The sequence below is a fragment of the Phaeoacremonium minimum genome (assembly GCF_000392275.1).
Source record: "Phaeoacremonium minimum UCRPA7 unplaced genomic scaffold PA7_03_scaffold_40, whole genome shotgun sequence".
Lineage (NCBI taxonomy): Eukaryota > Fungi > Ascomycota > Sordariomycetes > Togniniales > Togniniaceae > Phaeoacremonium > Phaeoacremonium minimum.
Genome location: NW_006920947.1, coordinates 18,681 through 37,674, shown reverse-complemented (window position 1 = coordinate 37,674; position 18,994 = coordinate 18,681). Strand labels below are relative to the sequence as shown.

The following is an 18,994-nucleotide window of genomic DNA, read 5'->3' as shown; positions in this document are numbered from 1 at the left end:
GCTTCACGCGCTATGTGACATGTTGTCTGTTCGAGATGACACTTTTGAACAATTCTATTCCAGATTCATGAGCTATTTTCGATTACATCGCGGTGTTCACAGTGTCATTGGGGGCTCCTGGCCTGCAATGCTGGAGTCAGATCTGAGACCGATCATAGAACTGGGATCAGAGGCCTACAGGGTCGAGGGCAAAGGGCATGAATGTGACCCTCTACGTGATCACTTCCGGCTTGCAGGTTACTCTTCGCAGGTCACCCAGGACTGCGAGCGCTCAATCAGCCGCTTGCAGTACGTTTTCGACGAAGGGGTTCGGGGCAATCTCCGAGCGCATCTTGTTCTCTCGTTCCCGCTCTTCATACATAAAGAGACGGTCGAGCTGGTGGAGAAGCAAGACGAAAATGTCATTTTGCTGCTGGCATACTATGCTGTTGCACTTCACTTTTGCCGGGATACATGGATCATTGGCGAGGCCGGAAAGTATGTGTTTGATATGATGGCAAGCCGTCTTGGGCCGGAGTATGACCATTTGCTCGAATGGCCTCGCGAGGCTTTTGAGATGATCATATCGTCAAGTGATGCTGAACCCATGGATTTTTTAGATCCTGAGCTGAGCACAACGTCAAATCTACAAGAGAAGGAAGATACTTGAAGAAGGCACGGAGTCCAAGCAAAATCCGGATCAAAATTCAGTTCAATGGCGACTATCTTGATACTCGTGGGAGCCAGCCCAACGAAGTGCTGGGACCATTCCAAAATCGAATATGACACTCATGTAAACTCATCACAACCATAACTGTCGTTAATTCTCGTCACGCCACGCACACGCCATTCGAAGGACCCTCGCAATTGTCCCGAATCATGCGCGCCAAATCAAAGGACGAACCTATACCCAGATGTCCCTTCCATCTCTGCTCCGTGGGGTTCCGGGTCTCGCTTTAAGTCCCCGCCCCTTTCAGCTGCTTCCCTTTGCGCTGCTACCTCGGCGGCCTCGAATTGGTTGTTCCTCCAAGAGAAGTATGTCCTGAGCGAGATGGCCAGCAGCGCATTGAAGAACATGAACCCTGCGCAGATAGCCATTCCCTTGACATAGTATGGCTTTTGGGCAACTGGGAAGATGCGCGTGCCGAGAATGGGACCGCATTGCCCAATGAGGTTGAGCATGGCGATCCCGACGCCGCGCTTGGTATCGCTGCCCTGGTTGTTGAGCACCCAGGGCAGGATATTGGCGATGGCAGGGAAGACACCGGCGGCCGCGAGGAAAACGCCGAGGTAGCGCACTCCGACGCTCTTGACGGTGGCAAGGAGGATGTAACCTACGCCGCCCATGATCGAGAGCCCAAACACCATCAGCCCCCGCTGTCGGGTTCTGTCGGCGATCCAAGTCGTGAGGATGCAGACGAGGAAGGCCAGGAAGTAAGGAGGTGCAGTGAGACCTTGCGCATGGATACTGGTGAAGCCCATAGAGGTCAGGATTGCCGGGAGGAAAACCGGAAGCGAGGCAAAGGACACATTGCAGCTGAAGTACATCAGGGGCTGGATGAGAGTCTGGGGGCTTTTGAACGCCTCGAGGACTTCTCCAAAATGGATTTTCCCCACTCTGTTCTTGCCTTCTGTTCCCGTTTGTAGTATGGCCCGGGCTTTCGCAACCTCGATCTCCTCGTCTGTGAGGAACTTGGCAGTATCAGGGGAGTCGGGCAGGAAGAGGAAGACTGCAATTGCCAAGATGACAGTGGGTATGCCCTCGACGATGAAGAGCAATCGCCAGTTCGCTATCGATGCATGGCCGGACGTGATGCCGAAGGCGAGGGCCCCTATGTCACGAATTAGCTTGTTTTGATCGGATGGAGGCCGAGAGGTGGACATACCAGCGAATGTGGTGGCTAAAGGGGCTGCAGAGAGGAAGATGCCGCATCGGAGACCGAGCTCGTGTCTCCTGTAGAAAAAGCTTAATAAATACGGGACGCCCGGAGCGAACCCTGCTTCAGCCATCTGCATCCATATTTAGCTTTCCATTTTGTTAGGAACGGTGCCTATGTACGGCACTCACAGCAAGAAAGAAGCGAGCAGCCATCAATCCCTCCCAATTGAACGCGGTGGCTTGAAGAGTTGATGCAATACCCCTAATACACTTGTTAGCAAAGGATGCCCTGAACATGGAGCTCTACAAGTGCAATACCATGTGAGGACAGTTACCCCCGCCCATATATCTTAATTCATGTCAGCCATCCAAATACCATTGCAATTGAGAGCTCACTCACGAGGCGGGATCAGTTTCCACATCAGCGCACACCATTCGAAGACGACTGATGATATTATTAGATTTTGCCAGTTTATTCGCTGCTGTGAACTTACTATATGGGATGTAGAAGATGGTCAGAAGCCACTACAAATGATATCAATTTACCCCTCTTCTTTTTGTTTCATGGGGATTTAACCGACCTGATAATGAGAATCATCAAACCCCAAATCTTCACTCATGCCAGCTGTCTCTGCATTCCCGATATTGGAACGGTCAAGGAAAGCGGCAAGGTCTATGTAAGATCAGTATCATCTGTGCACTGCAGTAGACTCATGGACGGGTGACTAACAAAGAAGGAACACAAATGTCACGACAACTCGATCCAGCTTCCGAATTACACGCTTCTCAGTCGCTTGGTCGATTTCTACTATACGATAACCCTGCGGGGGCTCCGGAGATGTCCCGGTGTTAACCCCTTCAAATTTCTCCTCGGTAGGCTTCATATCGTTCATGATGCCGACAATCCGGCGCCCGTGAGTTGAGAAAGAAAGGAAATGATCGAACAGGGGCTCAGAATCAAGCGGTAAAATGCAAGTATCCGCATCGTAGGAACTTCACTTCTTGAGGGCGGGATACCAAAAATCTTTATACAAAATGACGATGTAACATACACTAGTCCCAGAGCTCTCGTCCGCGAATCGATGTGCACAGAAATCCACCATCTACAGTTAGCTTGACCGCCTGCCTGCATGCGTACACGTACACACCAACTCCGTGCCGGTATTCGAGGCGGGAGTTTCGGTATGTGTGTTTGTGTGGGACTGATGCTACCCCGCGATGTGAGAAGGTTTCCACATCCATGACGAGCACGAGGGGGAGCTCCGAGAACCCCGGATAGTCAACTATAGCAAGCAGAACCGAAAATAACTAAAAGCTTACTTCTCTTCATATGCTGATGCCAAGGAGAGGCAGTGCCTTACCAGATAAGGAATCTAGATAGCCTACCTTGCCATTTCAACGTGGTCAGGGGCGCTGCAAAGCTCTGTAGGCTTCTGTCCTCCGCGGACGATTGCCGGCGGAGCTTGAACCAATGCTTCTGCTTCTCTCGTAGAAGTTGAGCGTCTCCATGTCCCCGATTGCAATTCCCATGTTATATCCACACACAACTTTTGTATCACTAGTTGAGAAAGCCGGGGTGCACCTTGAGGAACCCCAAAGCTCGCTAATGCCCGATAAGCTTCGCGGAGGAGTGGAGCTGACCCGGCACTTACCAAGCCCCCAGCCCCGCGCCGCACAGTGACGTAGCTCCGCCCGGAGCGGACGGCCAAGGCCGCAGAATGCCAAAACACCAAGGCTAGAGGCTTTCGTGAGCTGTTTATTACAAGAACTCGAATGAGCACTTTTAAAATGCTAGCCACCGATTTGCATCACCTTGATGCAACAGGTAATGATGCCCAGACTCACAATAACGTAAACAGTCTTCCGTTTGCGGCTTAGCGTCCGGTATGCGGTAAGCATTGCGATGAGCGTGAGAACCCGCTGGGGACAACGGTCTCCGTCCGGTCTGGAATGCACGCTACCAGGATTCTAGAGCTTCCAGCCATCTAGTGATCGTCACCCCGGAGAAACGGGTAAGACAATGGGCGCTGACGACAGATGAGCGTCTCCAAGTTTCAAAAGGGTCCTGCCTGTTCCCGTTCCCGGTAAATCGTGTGTCGGTGGCGCTTGGCGCATGGAAAACGACCTGCCAGTGTGTTCCCAGCCCCCGGATTGTCCCTGGCTTGCTCCATCCATTCGACCGCGGCAAACGTCCGAAGACTCATACCGTGAGTCTAGAGTGTTCTTTGTGAGTGCGATTGCGTGCCTAGCTTATTCCCGTGTGGTGGGAATAAGGGAAGGCGTTTTAACGACGATGTATGAGTTGCGGAATAAGCGCTATTCCCAGGTGTCGGCCGTCTTACTGCGTTTTCTTATTTCCAGTTTGGAGCTTGGCTTTGAGGGTAGACGATACACAGGCGTTGTCATGTGGACCCTAGTTTGTGATCAAGATGTAGTTTCAGGGGCGTAGTTGTAAGCTATAGCTTCCCTTGCCCCGGATGACCAGAGTTGTGCCTGTACTCCCACATCCTGAGATCCGGAGAAGCCTAGTTGCGGAGAGTACTGTCACCCAGCGGACAAGGTCTCTTGCTCATAGAAAGTGAGGAGATGATGCTGCTTGAGCAGCTTGCGGACACATTGGTACCATTCCATATCGTTGCAGCAATTGCTCCTTGCACTTGTCCTTTGGTTCGATTTAATCTGTGATAAGCTCAGGAGGAGGAATATAAGTTACGCCAGAAGTAGCCGTCCCATATGCTTCGTTCTCTTATGTTTGACATCTGTTTGATGAGCTCATACAGTACGCAGCTGGTCTTTCGTCTCTCTCAGATGAGCCGCGGAGTTCGCACGCCAGCAGGATGCGGAGACATCACATAGACACGATTAGAAGCGCTTAGGCTGCAATACTCCGGCACTGTAAACCGCCGCAGACTTGCATGCCGTTGTCCATGCGGCTAAAGGCCACCGGTGCCCAGGCGACTCACTGCTGGTATACAGATCTTTCGACAAAGCCATGTAGGTTGTCATTGGCTGAGACCAGATCTAGTCACACGGAAGCTCTTCGCTTGTCTGCACCGCTAGGAGCAGCAAACCTGAAATCGATTTGATAAAGGGTGCGCTTGCATTGCCCGCCAGAGAGTGAATCCTCCTCGATGACAATCTCTCGCGATTTGAACACTCAAACAGAGATGGCACCCACATGACGGGTACTGAGGGGGGATTGAGCTGTGACGCAAAATAGACAGAAATTGAGCGACGTTTCAAGGAAATAACAAGCGAGCGGACAATTTAGCAACCGTCATGGTTGAAAGACTCAACCAACTCTGCGCAGTATTGTGGTCTATAGGAAATCACAAAGAGATGGCCACATAGAATAAAGAAGTCATGTAAACTTGCAGCCAACAACACCAAGACGGTAAAATGAAGCCTGGAAATGACGATATTCGTCGATTGTATGTCGGCTTACGGCAATGGCCGTCAAAAATTCAGCATTTTGGCGCGCCATGCAAGGAACCAGCAGGCCCAGGGCCGCTTTGTTACCTAATTTTAGAGTGGCGACTCCTGACTGGCTCGCTGGTAGTGTGTTGGTGATTCCATTGTGGAGTTTGATTTCCAGAAACTATTAACATTAAGTTGGGGCTGGCAGGCGGCCCGCTGGAGTCTCGTACTGCTGGTGCTGAGGAGGAATAACGTTATCGGCGTTAAGGTTAATGCAAGCGTTGCCTGGTGCTCAATTTGCACTCAGTAAGTGTAGTGTAAATCAGGGTCCTCGTGGATGCATTGTAATGGACCATTAGGGAGTGCCGTAGCCAAGGTAGGCTGAGTCAGTTGTGCAAGACATAACACTGCACAGCCTCAATCCGACCTTGCAAATACGAATTCCTACTGGCTTGGAAGTGCCTGCAACTGAGACTCTTTCCATTATGGAGAGGCCTCTCTTTAACGCTATGGAGAGGCCGACACCACACCTCGCACACATAGACAGAAACAAAGTGAATGAAGAAAAAAAAGATGATATCATATGGAACGTTGCTTAGTTGTTTGCCCTCCCACCTCTCCGCGCCATCCTTCCGGGTGCATCACGAGCGCCGAGTCTGCAGGGCCGGCCCAGCGCCGACGCTCAGGATTCGCTCCAGGAGGCCTGCATCGTGTTTGAGAATAGCTGTCGACGGTCCGATGGCCAGGCACTGAGAATGTCTTGGACAACGGTAGAGGCTCCATCACAGTCTGGGCAGAAGTGGGTAAAGGGTCACATATTTTGCACTGCACTGGCTGCACCTGGACTCGAGCAGCCTCCTCCTGTTTCAACCACAATGCCCAGTAATGAGTGTCGGGCTCGCCATAGGCTGCCCCAGGCTGCCGGAGTGCAGGAACAAACAGCTGCTGACTGCTGTTCACAGAAACAATTTATTAGTTAAGCCGCTGGTTAATTTGACCGATTGGACGAAAGGGAGCAGGCGGCATAATGGATGAACGCAGGGGGGAATCATCGGACGGGTCATGATTGCATTGATCTCTCCCTGGCCTGCCAGATATTTGTGCGCGCTCTTGAACCGTGAAGCGTGCATTGGCAGCGATTCCGCCAAGGGTTGGCAGATGAGCGCCGAGGGACCCCTATTCACTTTAAGCTTAGTGAAGAATGGCGCCTCGATGATTCGCTCGGCAACGAGAATCTCTAACAGGGGGGCCCGAGGGGATAAACTCGTTCGACCAGGAAACGGCCTGCTGGAAACTGGATTCGCGAGCGCGGTACCTGGCTAAACCACCTGCCCTAGACTCACTGCGGTAGGCGCCTGTCAAACACAGCGTCACTGCACTTCGCTGCGCTGCAAGATGGGCGTGCGCAGGTACACCACGCCAGATCACTGACTGATGCGGTGCCACCGTATACGATGAGATCAACAGAGATCAGCTGCTCCAGTTCGTTCTAGAGTACCCAGTGCATTGTGTAATGGACGGGCATCTCTGGAGGCTGGATTTGAGATGATTTCATCATCTATGTTCAACGGCTTCGAACGTCTTCTTCTGTTTCCGTCGAAAGGTGTGTGTCGGCGGCGTTACTGTGTGCCTGGTGTGGTTGCTGCGATGGAATGGGAGGCTGGTTATTCAGCGTCATAGGGGCGATCATTGATGGCGTCGCCATGATCGAAAACACCACACACTTGCGGTGGCACTGCCACTCGAGCCACTCTAGATCACTATACGACTCTATGCAGAAGTGAGTCTTTTCGCAATGATGGCTGCCGAGGACGTCTGCAATTAGGCGACGGAGAAGGAAATTGTCATGCCATGGGGAGCGGGAAACTGCAAACAAGCGGCGCGTGTCAAACCCAACTGGTGCAGCGCAGGCAGGTGCGACCTACTATTTTTTTCTCTCTCTCCACGCTCGTTCCTGCCTGCTCGTATTCATTCAGTGCAGGCGGCGTGCAATGCACCAAAATAAGAATTAGAGGGAGCGGGCTAGCAGGAAAAGGGGACTATCCGCGCACGTTACATTACCCTGGCGGGATTAGCCCCGGTCGCCCAAGCAGCGCCACAAATCTGGAGCATTCCTCGAACGGGCGAGCATACAACAATACAACAAAATAACGAGGGCGCTAGGCTCCGTACCAAATGGCAGCTACGTCCTGGCTCCACCCTCCTTTCCCCGTTCGCGGTCATTCAGCACCCTCCCCAAGCCTCCAAGCCTCCAGGGGTCAGAGGCTAAGAGACTAAAGAGCGACTAAGGCAAGATGCAGGCAGGGTGCCGTTGGTGCCTCTGGTGGTTGGCACGAGATGGGCGCTCTCTGGCTTTGAGATCATAAAACCTCCCTTTCACCCCCCAGGACGCCTCTCTTGTTAATTCTGCTCCATTATCTTGCTTCTACATTCGCTCATCAAGAACAGCCTCTTGTTCGCCTCAGCTACTCTCCTACGTCTCTTCATTTATAGTCTATTCTAATACAAACACCTTCAGTCTCTCGTTAACGACTGTTTACCTTTGCTAAACAAAACACTCGCTCTTCTGTTTAGCTCTTCAACTTTTTCAGCTCCACCAAATTCTCAACAAAGACACATCCGACTCTCGAATTCCTCAATCAACCACTCTTCACACAACCTCCAAAATGTTCTCCAAGGTCCTCTCCGCCACTACCGTGGCTCTGCTTGCATCCACACTTGCTTCTGCTCAGACATTCACTGCCTGTGACCCCACAAAGAAGGGTAAGAATTAAGCTTAATTATCTAGACTCATCAGAACGCGCAAAGTGCTAACAATCCGAATAGACTGCCCTGCCGACCCTGCTGTTGGCGGTACCGTCAGCATAGACTTCACAAAGGGTGAGAACGACTTTTTCACAGTAGCAGATGGAACCAAGCTCTCCTACGATCCCTCCCTCGGCGCTGTCTTCAGCATCAGCAATGAGAACGAGGCCCCCACCATCAGCAGCACCAAGTACATCTTCTTCGGAAAGGTTGACGTGACTGTTCGCGCGTCTGTCGGCCAGGGTGTAGTCACCAGCTTTGTGCTTCAATCCGATGATTTGGACGAGATCGACTGGGAGTGGCTCGGTGGTGACGAGTACAACGTCCAAACCAACTACTTCAGCAAGGGTGACACGACCACCTACGATCGTGGTGGTATCTCTCCCGTCGGAAGCCCCCAGGACACTTTCCACACCTACACCATTGACTGGACCGCCGAGCGTCTGAACTGGATCATCGACGGTACCGTTGTCCGGACTTTGACATACGCCGATGCTAAGGGAGGTGCTACCTACCCCCAGACCCCCATGCAGATCAAGCTTGGAACCTGGGTTGCTGGCAAGAAGGACGCTCCCAAGGGTACCGTCGAGTGGGCTGGTGGCTACACCAACTTCGCTGATGCTCCCTTCCTCGGCTACTACAAGAGCGTTGTCATCACCGACTACAGCAACGGTGTCGAGGGTGCCAAGGAGTATTCTTACGGTGACCGATCTGGTACCTACGAGTCCATCAAGATCAGCACCACCGGCGGCGATGTCTCTGGTGGCAAGAGCTCCTCTTCCAGCTCCGCCGTCAAGCCTACTTCCACCTCCGCCTCCGCCAAGGCCAGCAGCACCAAGCACTCTTCTACCTTCAGCACTGTCACCAGCAGCGCTGTGAGCTCCTCCGGCACCGCCAGCGCCGATGCTACCGACTCTACTGCCTCAGCAACTGAGACCGCCGCCTCCACCTCCGGATCCAGCACCACCGCCGCTGAGACTAGCAGCACCCCCAGCACAACCGCTGCCCCGGCCAACGCAGGTGTGAAGTCAGGCGTGAATGTCGCCCTCCTCGGCGCCGCTCTGTTCGCCTTCTTCGCTCTGTAGATCTGTCCTCTCTCACGAATGAACGTCAAGTCTTAGAGCTGGTCACACGGCCAAACGAATCCGGGGCTACTTAATCCCCGCCGCAACCGATTAATACACCACGATTCATGTCACTCCTTGAACACAACAAAGACTGGCCAATCGACGATGCCTGGGTGCTGAAGGCGGTTGGTGATGATCTGTACAGAAGAAAGTTTTTTATAATACTCGGTTGCAAAGCAGGAATCAACGGGCGCCTCGGGTCTGTGATTCAAAAGAAGAGATGGGGTTTGTGAATTGGGACACTAGACAACCGCGATGGGCTAGCCACTATGAGGGCACCCCGGGTTTTTTGCATGATACCTTGGAAGCATTTGCTTATTTTTGGGGAGGATTGATTGATAAAAGAGAGCGCGGCTTTTAGCTGTCGCATTATATAAAGGTTCGATGTCATATATTATCTATTTGCCAACGATGGCGCACCAGTTTTTGGCCATCTGTAGGAATGAGAATCAAGAGTTGATGTTGAAGATTTTGATGTCCACCGAGTTTCAAGTGCTTGTGAAACGAAACTTTCCCGTGATAGGTCAATGCTCACCATGGATGGCTGCTCATATCTTTTCAATTTACTCGGTGTATCTTGGGGTTTGAATATAGCAACGTGATGCATCTACAACACTTCAGAAGCGGCTCTTCTGCGCTCTGCTGCCATCTTGAAAACTGCCAAGTGAGAGTGTACACTGGCGTCCGCGGAGACCCTGGCTCTCCTCATCTCGGATGTGGGCGCCGAGAGTTACAGGCCAACGCCTGAACATCTAATTTCCACATTCGCAAGAGCCCCGCGCGATGAGGGGCCGGTTCGCATCAGGCGAACAACGGTTATCCACTCAGGCCACACTCTTGAGGCTATTTAGGCATGTTCAATCATGTCATTCAGTCGACATGGTCAGTAGAGTACGGAGGAAACTGCTCGTGCAACGAGTCGGGAAGAGGAGAAGAGTGCTTCAAAAAAGCCCTAGGCATCCGGCCCCGTAAATAGTTGAGTTGAGGTAAGACAGCAGGCGGCTGCTGTAGATCTGACATAACCTAACACTACTTGAATCTTACTGTCCCCACTGTATAAAGTACGGAGAGACAACACTCGCGTTTGTCAAGCTGGAACTTCACTTAGCCGAGTGAGTTGACTGTAATAAGAGTTCAACCATAGGTCTTGTGTTTTGTCCTACGATATAGAACACAAGATAGAGCGCGAGGAGATAGCAGGCAAGAAAAAGAAATAAACGAGCACGTGAGAGGTGTTTCCAAAGATGCCCAATAGACAAGCCGCATCAAGCCCAATGAGAGTGTGCTCAATCCAACAGCACCAAGGCGCTGATTAAAACAAACTGTCTATCTGGAATACTGTCGAGGTCAAAGACTGCAATAATGGCATCAGAAAGCCTAAGCAAGGACCCTCCAGGGCTAGAATTTATAGACTATTTTGCCAGGCGCCAAGCCGCAATGATTGATGTCAATCGAGTAGGCTTCACGCGACTTCATAAGAGCTACAGCCCGGTTTTCTATCCTATTAAGTCCGTGAGAAAACATGTTTTTGACCGTCAAACTAACATCTTGCAGTATAATCTTTGTACACGGATTAGAGGGTCACCCAAGATATACATGGGAGAACAGTCCGAGTGTTGAGGGTGGAGGTCTGGGGGATTCCGCTCCTGAAGTCGTCAATCCAAAATCCGTGTCATTATATGATATTCCCGGAACTTTGAATGAAAAGCCTGTGCGAACTTTTTGGCCTACTGAGTATCTCCCTAGTCAGATCCAAGAGGCGGATATTTACGTATGGGTACGAGCTAGACAATGTCAATGGGCTCTTCACATCAGACCATCAGAATAGCGTGAAGAAACATGGTCTGGACCTTGCAATGTCTATTGAAAGGGAGATTGATAACAATGTAAGATACTTGGGAATCGTAAGATGACGTGTTAGACTGACTGCAATAGGTTGCGCTCATCTTCATAGCCTACAGTCTGGGGGGTCTCATTGTCAAGGAGGTACGTAGTGAATGGCACAAAAACGGCCTGTTGTTGACATGCTTTTCCTAAGGCTCTCTGCCAATCACTGGCATGTCGGTCTCAGACAAGTCATATCATATTCTTAGGAACGCCACATCGAGCCAGTTCGAGTGCTACATGGGAAGACATAGCTCTCAAATTTGCTAACCTGACCGCACGACGCAAAAACCAGTCCTCTTTCATACCACCACACGTTGACAGCAAATATCTCGACGATATGAATGAGGAATTCAAGTCTGTGGTAGAGAGATTCAAAATCAACATATGCTCAATCCAGGAGGGCCGGGGGCTATCGTTGCTAGGCTTGCACAACAAAGTATACAAGGTCATCACATATGGTCGATCTGCAGTAGCTAATAACGGCTTCAGGTAGTAGACGACTACTCTTCAAGGCTTGGCCTTCCAACACCCCTGGAAATGCTCGAGAAATTCGAGACGACACATTTGGAATTAACAACATTTGTTACCAAGGATGAGCATCCCTTTATTGTCATCTCCAAGTTTCTGAAGGAATTTATTGATGAGGCAATGTTTCGTAAACCCCGAAATGCACTGCAAGCTTACGACAGGCTTGTCACGAGGGCTCTCAGAAGCACCAAGAGTGCCGATGCTGTGTCATCACAGGTCAACTTGGTGATACAGGTACGCAACTGGCAACGCCATCGCATCCTAGGTGAATTTCGTCAAGTCGGCGATATCCTTGCATTGACTGGCACTGCAACTGAGGCGTATGGAAGTACCTGCTCGAATTTCTTTGAATATTTCTGGCCCGATAGTAGCCAGACTGTGCTCAATCTATTGCAAATGCTAGGCAACGGACAGCGCACCCAAGAACCATGTAAGTAACCCCCCTGTTGAGAGAGATCGAATCACCCTCAGAAGTTGAGATAATTGAGAAGGAATTTGAGCTAGCACCATATGATGCAAGAGTTTGAGCGATACTGACTCCAGTACAGTATCTGATCAGCCTCATGGAATACATGAAATAGAAGGGGCACTGGAAATGACTTCGTTGACGCTGTCCGCCCTTGTAAATATCGAAAGGGCAGTGAGTCTGGTACAGCAGATCTCATGGGCAGTGGTTGCCCTCAGTTTGTCTCCTTTTTGGGGTAAACCTGCTACCGGCTTGATGATTCCCACATATACCAGGTCTAGCGAAGGAATGGTAAATTTACATTTCACAGTTAAATACCAGCAAATCGACGAGCCGGACCCAACATGTTGGCTTCAGCTTTTCAACGAACCAGTTCTCGCTAGTCACTTTCCCATACCGTCTAGAAACGACGAAATCGGACTGGAGATGCCGCTCGAATTCATGGCTCAACTTTGCGAGGCAAATCACGTTGTCGAGTTTGGCGGAGGTCTCGTTATCAAGGGCTTTACTGCTATGCTTTTGCATACTTCTATAAAGGGCGGCTTGGTTCAGTGGCACCTTGTAGCAAATGAAGGGGCGCACCTTTCATATCGTGACGGCGTCAGTAAATGCCCCTCAAGAGCTCTGCTGGATCAAGTATCCTTAGAAGACTTAAGGTCCACCCGTGCAATACTTGGCTGGTGTAAATTTGCTGAGATCAACCTCGGGAAATCAGACTGTACCTATTTGATCAATTATTCGGAGTGCGAGAAGTCAGGTCGGAGTCTTATTGTCTCCGACTTAAATTTCGGCAGCTCGCAGTTCATCGCTGCCCATGTGAAGCTGAAGTTGGGCTCTAAATCGCCAGAGAAACTTTACTACCCTCTGACAGGACATTATGAGCAAATCATTAACATGGCTTCAAGGATACCAGTGCTTCTTTACGATGCTGGGGATCGAAGGGCATGGCTGGTGGCGGCCACTAACGTTCTGCTACATATGGCTCAGCACCGCTTACTTCAGAGAGATGACTGCGTGTCCGGCATTAAATTCACTAATTCGGCTTCTGAGACATTGAAGCGACAGGCGAAAACAAGGCTGTCCGATATTGACAGTGACATTTTCGAAAATGTAGTCTCTGACGTATGGTCAAGACTGGAGCATCTGCGTGAGACTACCGTGAGTCGTTACAACTCTTCGGACCATGAGGTTCACACTCCGAACACTATATTCGGCTTCGACTACATTACTATTGTCGAGCAGGGGCTACCGCATCTCATGAAAACCACTATCAAAGACTCAAGCGGAGGCTGGCTAAAGCTTGCACAAGACATCGACGCTATCACTCTCTTCGCACGTGGATTAAAAGACATTATCAAGCCAGCCTCGATGGAGAGAGCCCAGGTCTGTCATTCATGGAGCTATCTTCCTCTCGGATGTGACTATCTCGCTGCATCTATTGAAACTCTCGCAGCTTCCGCTGTCACTGCCACTGAGTTCAAACTTCAGAGAGACATCTTACGATACCCTCTGGAGGGAGTTTACCTGACTCGTATGAAGCGTCTTCGATGGCACAAGGGAAATAGTCTTGTCTTCGGCGAGTGTATCACATCAGGAAGCGACCGGGAGGCCACATGTCGGTGCTGCAGACTTCAACGTGTGGAGCCTCACTTTTTTGGCAACTTTGTATCTCCAGGTTCTTTCCTTTTGATGGATATTCTCAAAGGTGCAGTCATTTTTGGTGCGACATGATAAGATACGAGACATAACGGGATGGCGTTGCTCCCAGGGGCCTATTTGGAAAGTAGATATTCTTCTTGTAAATCTGAATTCTAGCGAGTCACTACTGTCTCAGTGGGGAATCCACTAGCCGAGTGGTTGATCAACATCGATGCGCGCGACGGCGCAGTTGATGCGGCACCAACATCCTGGATCATTCTTCTTATGAGTCACCATATCAACAATCACCTTCAAACCCTGGAACTTCTGATCATTATTAAATTGTCAGAATATCTGTGTAATTCAGGCCACAAATTATTAGACAACTTGGATAGCGTCTCGTATCATGGCTTCTTCAACTGATTACAAGAATTGGGTCCGCCAGGGCAGTGAGACATATCTCTGCTCAACCAACCCAGCCCTTCTAGACCTCAACGCCCTCAATGCAGCGTTAAGTTCTGACATGCTCTGGTGGGCGACTGCTCTATCCGAAGAGCAATTGAAGAAGGTGGTCGAGACTTGCCTGATGGTTGGGCTATACGTAGTCAAGCCTGAATCATCATCTCAGCCAGTAGGCAAGTACTCTTGAACCTCAACGCTCGGAATTCTAGCTGACAACAATTCAGAGGAAGCGCCCCGTGTCATGATCGGCTCAGCGAGGGTCATCACAGATCACGTCACCTTCGGATATCTTACCGACGTATATGTGTTGAAGGAATACCAGCAGAAGGGCCTCGGCAGCTGGATGATGGACTGCCTGAATGAGGTGGTGGAGCCGTGGCCGAAGCTGCGTGGCTTCTGGATCTTCAGTAGCAGCGATGAAGGTGAGAAGCTCTATACAAAGTCTCTCAAGGCCGCGGACTTTTTCGCAACGAATCCAGAAACCCATCTCAAGCTGCTTTGGAAGAAGGGGAACGGAAACAAGCATATGTCCGATCTGAATTGAGTTATCCTGCCAAGCTTCCTGAGACAGTATTGTAGCGAGACAATCGTATATCAACCTTTTACAGTAGTTTTACCATATGCACCACCTGCTGCCTTTCGCATCTCCAGAGCGCGTTTGTAAGGGGGAGCTGTTGGTGGTTGTACCGGCTCAAGTGAAACATGGCCTTCGGGAAGCTTGTAGGATGCATCAGAGTCGAAAGCAGAGAGATCGCCGCAAGCTAGGAAAGGAGCGATCCATCTGATGTCTTTCTCCTGGTCCTCTGTCCTGTCTTCGAACTCTACCTCAACAATGCCGTCGTCTTTAGGCAAGAGCTGTGCCTCCGGACTGTAGTCCCAAGCACTGGTCTGTGGATTTTGCATCGTCACTTCAGCTGTGATCGGCAGTCGTTGTTGGCGCTCCTGAACCATTCGAGGTAACCTGTAGCCGACTCCCAACGGTTCGTCCAGGTTGGCGATGAAGCCTGGCGGTGGCTGAAAGTTTAAGCATACAATGAAAGCCTCCACACTGCTGGCTCTTGAAGAACGTGGTTTCGCGACCACAACTCGCTCGAAGAATATCTTCAATTGTGCGTACAAGACATCCACGTTTCTGCCCCTGAAGATCTTGGCAACAAACTTTCCGCCCGGCTTCAATACGCATAGAGCAAGGTTTAAGGCTGCGAAAAGAAGCTGAGACTGGACATAGATGTCGAGATCGTGTAGCCCCGTGACATCAGGGGCCCCATCACTGAGAACCAGGTCAACTGGGTGAGAAGCCTGCTGGCTCCTTGAACTTGGCTCATAATCCGGATCTAGAGCTTTAAGAAGAAGAGGGACAGTCGCAGGATGTGTGATGTCCGCACGAAGAGTGACGATACCGGGCAACGGACTGATAGGCTGCAAATCAATGGACACAATCTTCACACCCTCACGAGGCCTTAGTTGATCATCCTGAGCACCTGTTTTTGGGGAAATTGATGTCTCTTCCCTATCAGGAGCAGCATCCGGGCCGAAGACACGAAGCATCTGTTGACGAAACTTGGCTTCCTTATCTTGCCATGCTGCTCGGCCAAACTTCTCGCCCTTAATTAAAACACGGGATAGAACCTGTGACCAACTGCCTGGCGCAGCGCATAGATCAACTACCCGGGTAACATCCTTGAAGAGATCGAATTCTATCCCGGGTTAGACACAGCATTAAAGACGCGCGACAGAGAGAAATCATACCCTCGTCAAGTTGCAGTAGCTTGAAAGCACTTCTCGCCCTCCAACCTTGCTCTTTTGCAAGTCTGTAGTAGGCGTCTCGCTTATCTTTTGAAGATTTCCCCATTTCGACGGCTGTCACAGCGAAATAGAGCTTCTCAGTTGAGTATGCACGGGCTGTAATTCCGCTATTGGAAAATTTCAGCAGAGGGGCAGGTCTTCTGTAGGGCTGATTTAAGCTATGGTCTGTGCGGCCCCCCACGCTGAAGGGTCGCAACCAAAAAAATTCGTGAGAGCCATTCTAGCTTGAGCTACATCCAACAACGACATCTTTTCACTTCTCCGTCTCTCCGCCGTACTGCCACAGCTCAGCCAAGATGGATCGCACTGCCAAGAAGCGAAAGACCCAGAGCCCTGGAAAGCCGTCCGCATCCAAACGGACAAAACTCGCCAATTCCAAGACTCTCTCATCGAAACCGAAACGAATAGTGACGGCGGATTCTCTGGCATGGAAAGAGGTCAGCGTACCTGAGATGTTCGATGATGCAGAGGGATTCTTTGGATTAGAGGAAGTGGAAGGCGTAGAAGTAGTGCGCAATGGCAATACGGTCCAATTCGTAAGCTTTCCCTTGCTGTTGTGCAGTAGCTATCATACTGACATTCTCGAAGGTGACAGCTGCGCCGTCTTCCGATGCGAGCGAATTCGAAGGCTTCGACGACCCTCCACAAGTACCGCAAGAGGAAGCGGTACCGAAGACTTCGCGGAATAGTGATAATGGGCAGAAAGAGAAGATCAAGAAAGAGAGCAAGAAGCCTAAAAACTCCAAGCCCACCGAGGACCCTGAACTAGAGAGCAATGTCTTTTCAACGTTGCAGGAATCAGATGGGCCAGCAGAGGATACTGATATGTCGGCTTGGGTTTCGCTTGAAATATCCCCTGCTGTAATATCATCCTTATCAAAACTGGGGTTCTCAAAGCCGACTGCGATTCAATCAGCTGCTATTCCTAAAATCCTTGCTGGTCACGATGTTATTGGAAAGGCATCCACTGGTTCTGGAAAGACTTTGGCTTTCTCTATACCTATAGTGGAGTCATGGCTGAACGAACGAGAAATCGGAAAGCAGAAGGAGACCAAGTCTCCTATCGCACTGATACTATCTCCAACCCGAGAGCTTGCTCATCAGATTACAAATCATATCAAAGAAGTGTGCGCCGGGTTAGAGATATCTCCTTTTGTATGCTCCGTGACTGGAGGACTATCCGTCCAAAAGCAACAGCGACAATTGGAGAAAGCGGACATCGTCATTGGTACCCCCGGTCGATTGTGGGAGGTACTCAGTGCAAGTACAGCTCTTCTTGGATCTTTCAGGAAAGTGCAGTATCTCGTAGTTGATGAAGCTGACCGACTGCTCACTGAGGGGCACTTCAAGGAGGCAGAAGACATTTTCAACGCTCTCGATCGAATTGAAGGGAACGAGGATGAAGAAGATGATGAGCTTTCTCCACGTCAGACCCTCGTTTTCTCGGCAACATTCAACAGAGGTTTACAGCAGAAACTCGCTGGCAAGGGCAAATACGATCTCATGACCGAGGCGCAGTCTATGGAATACCTACTGAAGAAGCTGAATTTTAGAGAGGAGAAGCCGAAATTCATCGACGTCAATCCGGTATCTCAGATGGCCACTGGTCTCAAGGAAGGACTTGTTGAATGTGGTGCCATGGAGAAGGTAGACAAAACCCATGAGTTATAATGAACAACACAGCTGACCACATTCAGGATCTATATCTGTATTCGCTCGTCCTCCTTCAAGCCAATCAACGAATATTGGTTTTCACAAACTCTATCAGTGCCGTTCGGCGTCTTACTCCTATGCTACAGAATCTCAATCTCCCCGTGCACGCCTTGCACTCTCAGATGCCTCAGAAGGCGCGGCTTAGGTCAGTGGAGCGTTTCACAAGTTCGAAACCAGACACATCAGCCATTCTAGTCGCGACCGATGTTGCCGCCCGTGGTCTTGATATTCCAGGAATCGATGTAGTCATACACTATCATGTACCTCGAGCAGCCGATGCCTACGTCCATCGGTCGGGTCGAACTGCTCGCGCCGAGAGATCAGGCTTAAGCATTCTTCTATGCGCACCCGAAGAGGTGACTCCCACGCGACGACTTATCGCGAAGGTCCATGCATCATCAAAGAATAGGGCCAGCAAGAAAACAGATTTCTTCGTCCGAACAATTGATATCGACCGCCGTGTAGTGTCTCGCCTGAAGGAACGAGTGACCCTTGCCAAGAAAATTGCAGACTCTGCTCTTGCGAAGGAGAAGGGTGGGAAGGAGGACAACTGGATGCGAAACGCTGCTGAAGAGCTTGGTGTGGAATATGACAGTGATGAGATGGAGAAAGCCTCAAACTGGGGAGGTCGCGGTAGTGGCAGGAAGTCCAAAGAGAAAGAATCTAGAGAGATGACCAAGACTGAAGTTGGAGCCTTGAGGGCACAGTTGAAACAGCTCCTTGCGAAGAGGGTCAATGCTGGAGTGAGCGAGAGATACATCGCCGACGGCACAGTGGACATGGATGAGCTGCTGAGAGGCGCAAAGGGCGACTTCCTGGGGACAGTTCGAAGTCTTGATCTTGATGATTGATGCCATCATTGGTTCGTACGATGTTACACTTTCATGGATAGATACCCGTAGATACACCGTTCAAGCACTAGGCTACTGATTTGTCTTCAAATTCTCCATTTGTCATTGAACTGGTCGCGCTCACTCTGGCCCCCGCGTGATAGACCGTACAGACACAGCACAATCCAGACTCCTGCCCTTTAGTATTGTGCACATATTCGACTCTTTGCAACCCTACTATGCATCCAGGCAAATCACCCGCGTACGGTCTAGCAAGACATTTTGGTACCCATAGCCATATGCCAGATTTGCACTGACGATGCTTACGGTTCGAGTTCCGAGCTCGCGAACTATGTTGAGCTTCTCGAAGAAGCTTTTAGAGGCTGACGACTGTCGATCGAGTAAGACATCTTCACAAACAGAAGGATCGTTTTGGGGATTGAGCCAGCCATCGTCA

The 18,994-nt window shown here is 50.5% G+C and overlaps 3 protein-coding genes across 3 annotated transcripts; 2 read left to right on the top strand and 1 right to left on the bottom strand.

Annotated features, from left to right (window-relative positions):
• Positions 1 to 870: 870 nt before the first annotated feature.
• UCRPA7_727 (putative mfs transporter protein) lies at positions 871 to 2,293 on the bottom strand (the record flags this gene model as incomplete). Its single annotated transcript, XM_007913321.1, has 4 exons — positions 871 to 1,811; positions 1,866 to 1,989; positions 2,048 to 2,120; positions 2,259 to 2,293. 4 exons carry the CDS (start codon positions 2,291 to 2,293, stop codon positions 871 to 873), a joined length of 1,173 nt encoding a protein of 390 aa, XP_007911512.1.
• A 5,648-nt stretch (positions 2,294 to 7,941) lies between these two features.
• On the top strand, positions 7,942 to 9,165 carry UCRPA7_726 (putative ice nucleation protein; the record flags this gene model as incomplete). The annotated part of the gene is made up of 2 exons (XM_007913320.1): positions 7,942 to 8,038; positions 8,102 to 9,165. 2 exons carry the CDS (start codon positions 7,942 to 7,944, stop codon positions 9,163 to 9,165), a joined length of 1,161 nt encoding a protein of 386 aa, XP_007911511.1.
• Positions 9,166 to 16,290: 7,125 nt separating this feature from the next.
• Positions 16,291 to 18,558, top strand: UCRPA7_725 (putative atp-dependent rna helicase mak5 protein; the record flags this gene model as incomplete). The annotated part of the gene is made up of 3 exons (XM_007913319.1): positions 16,291 to 16,530; positions 16,583 to 17,641; positions 17,692 to 18,558. 3 exons carry the CDS (start codon positions 16,291 to 16,293, stop codon positions 18,556 to 18,558), a joined length of 2,166 nt encoding a protein of 721 aa, XP_007911510.1.
• Between the last annotated feature and the right edge of the window lie 436 nt (positions 18,559 to 18,994).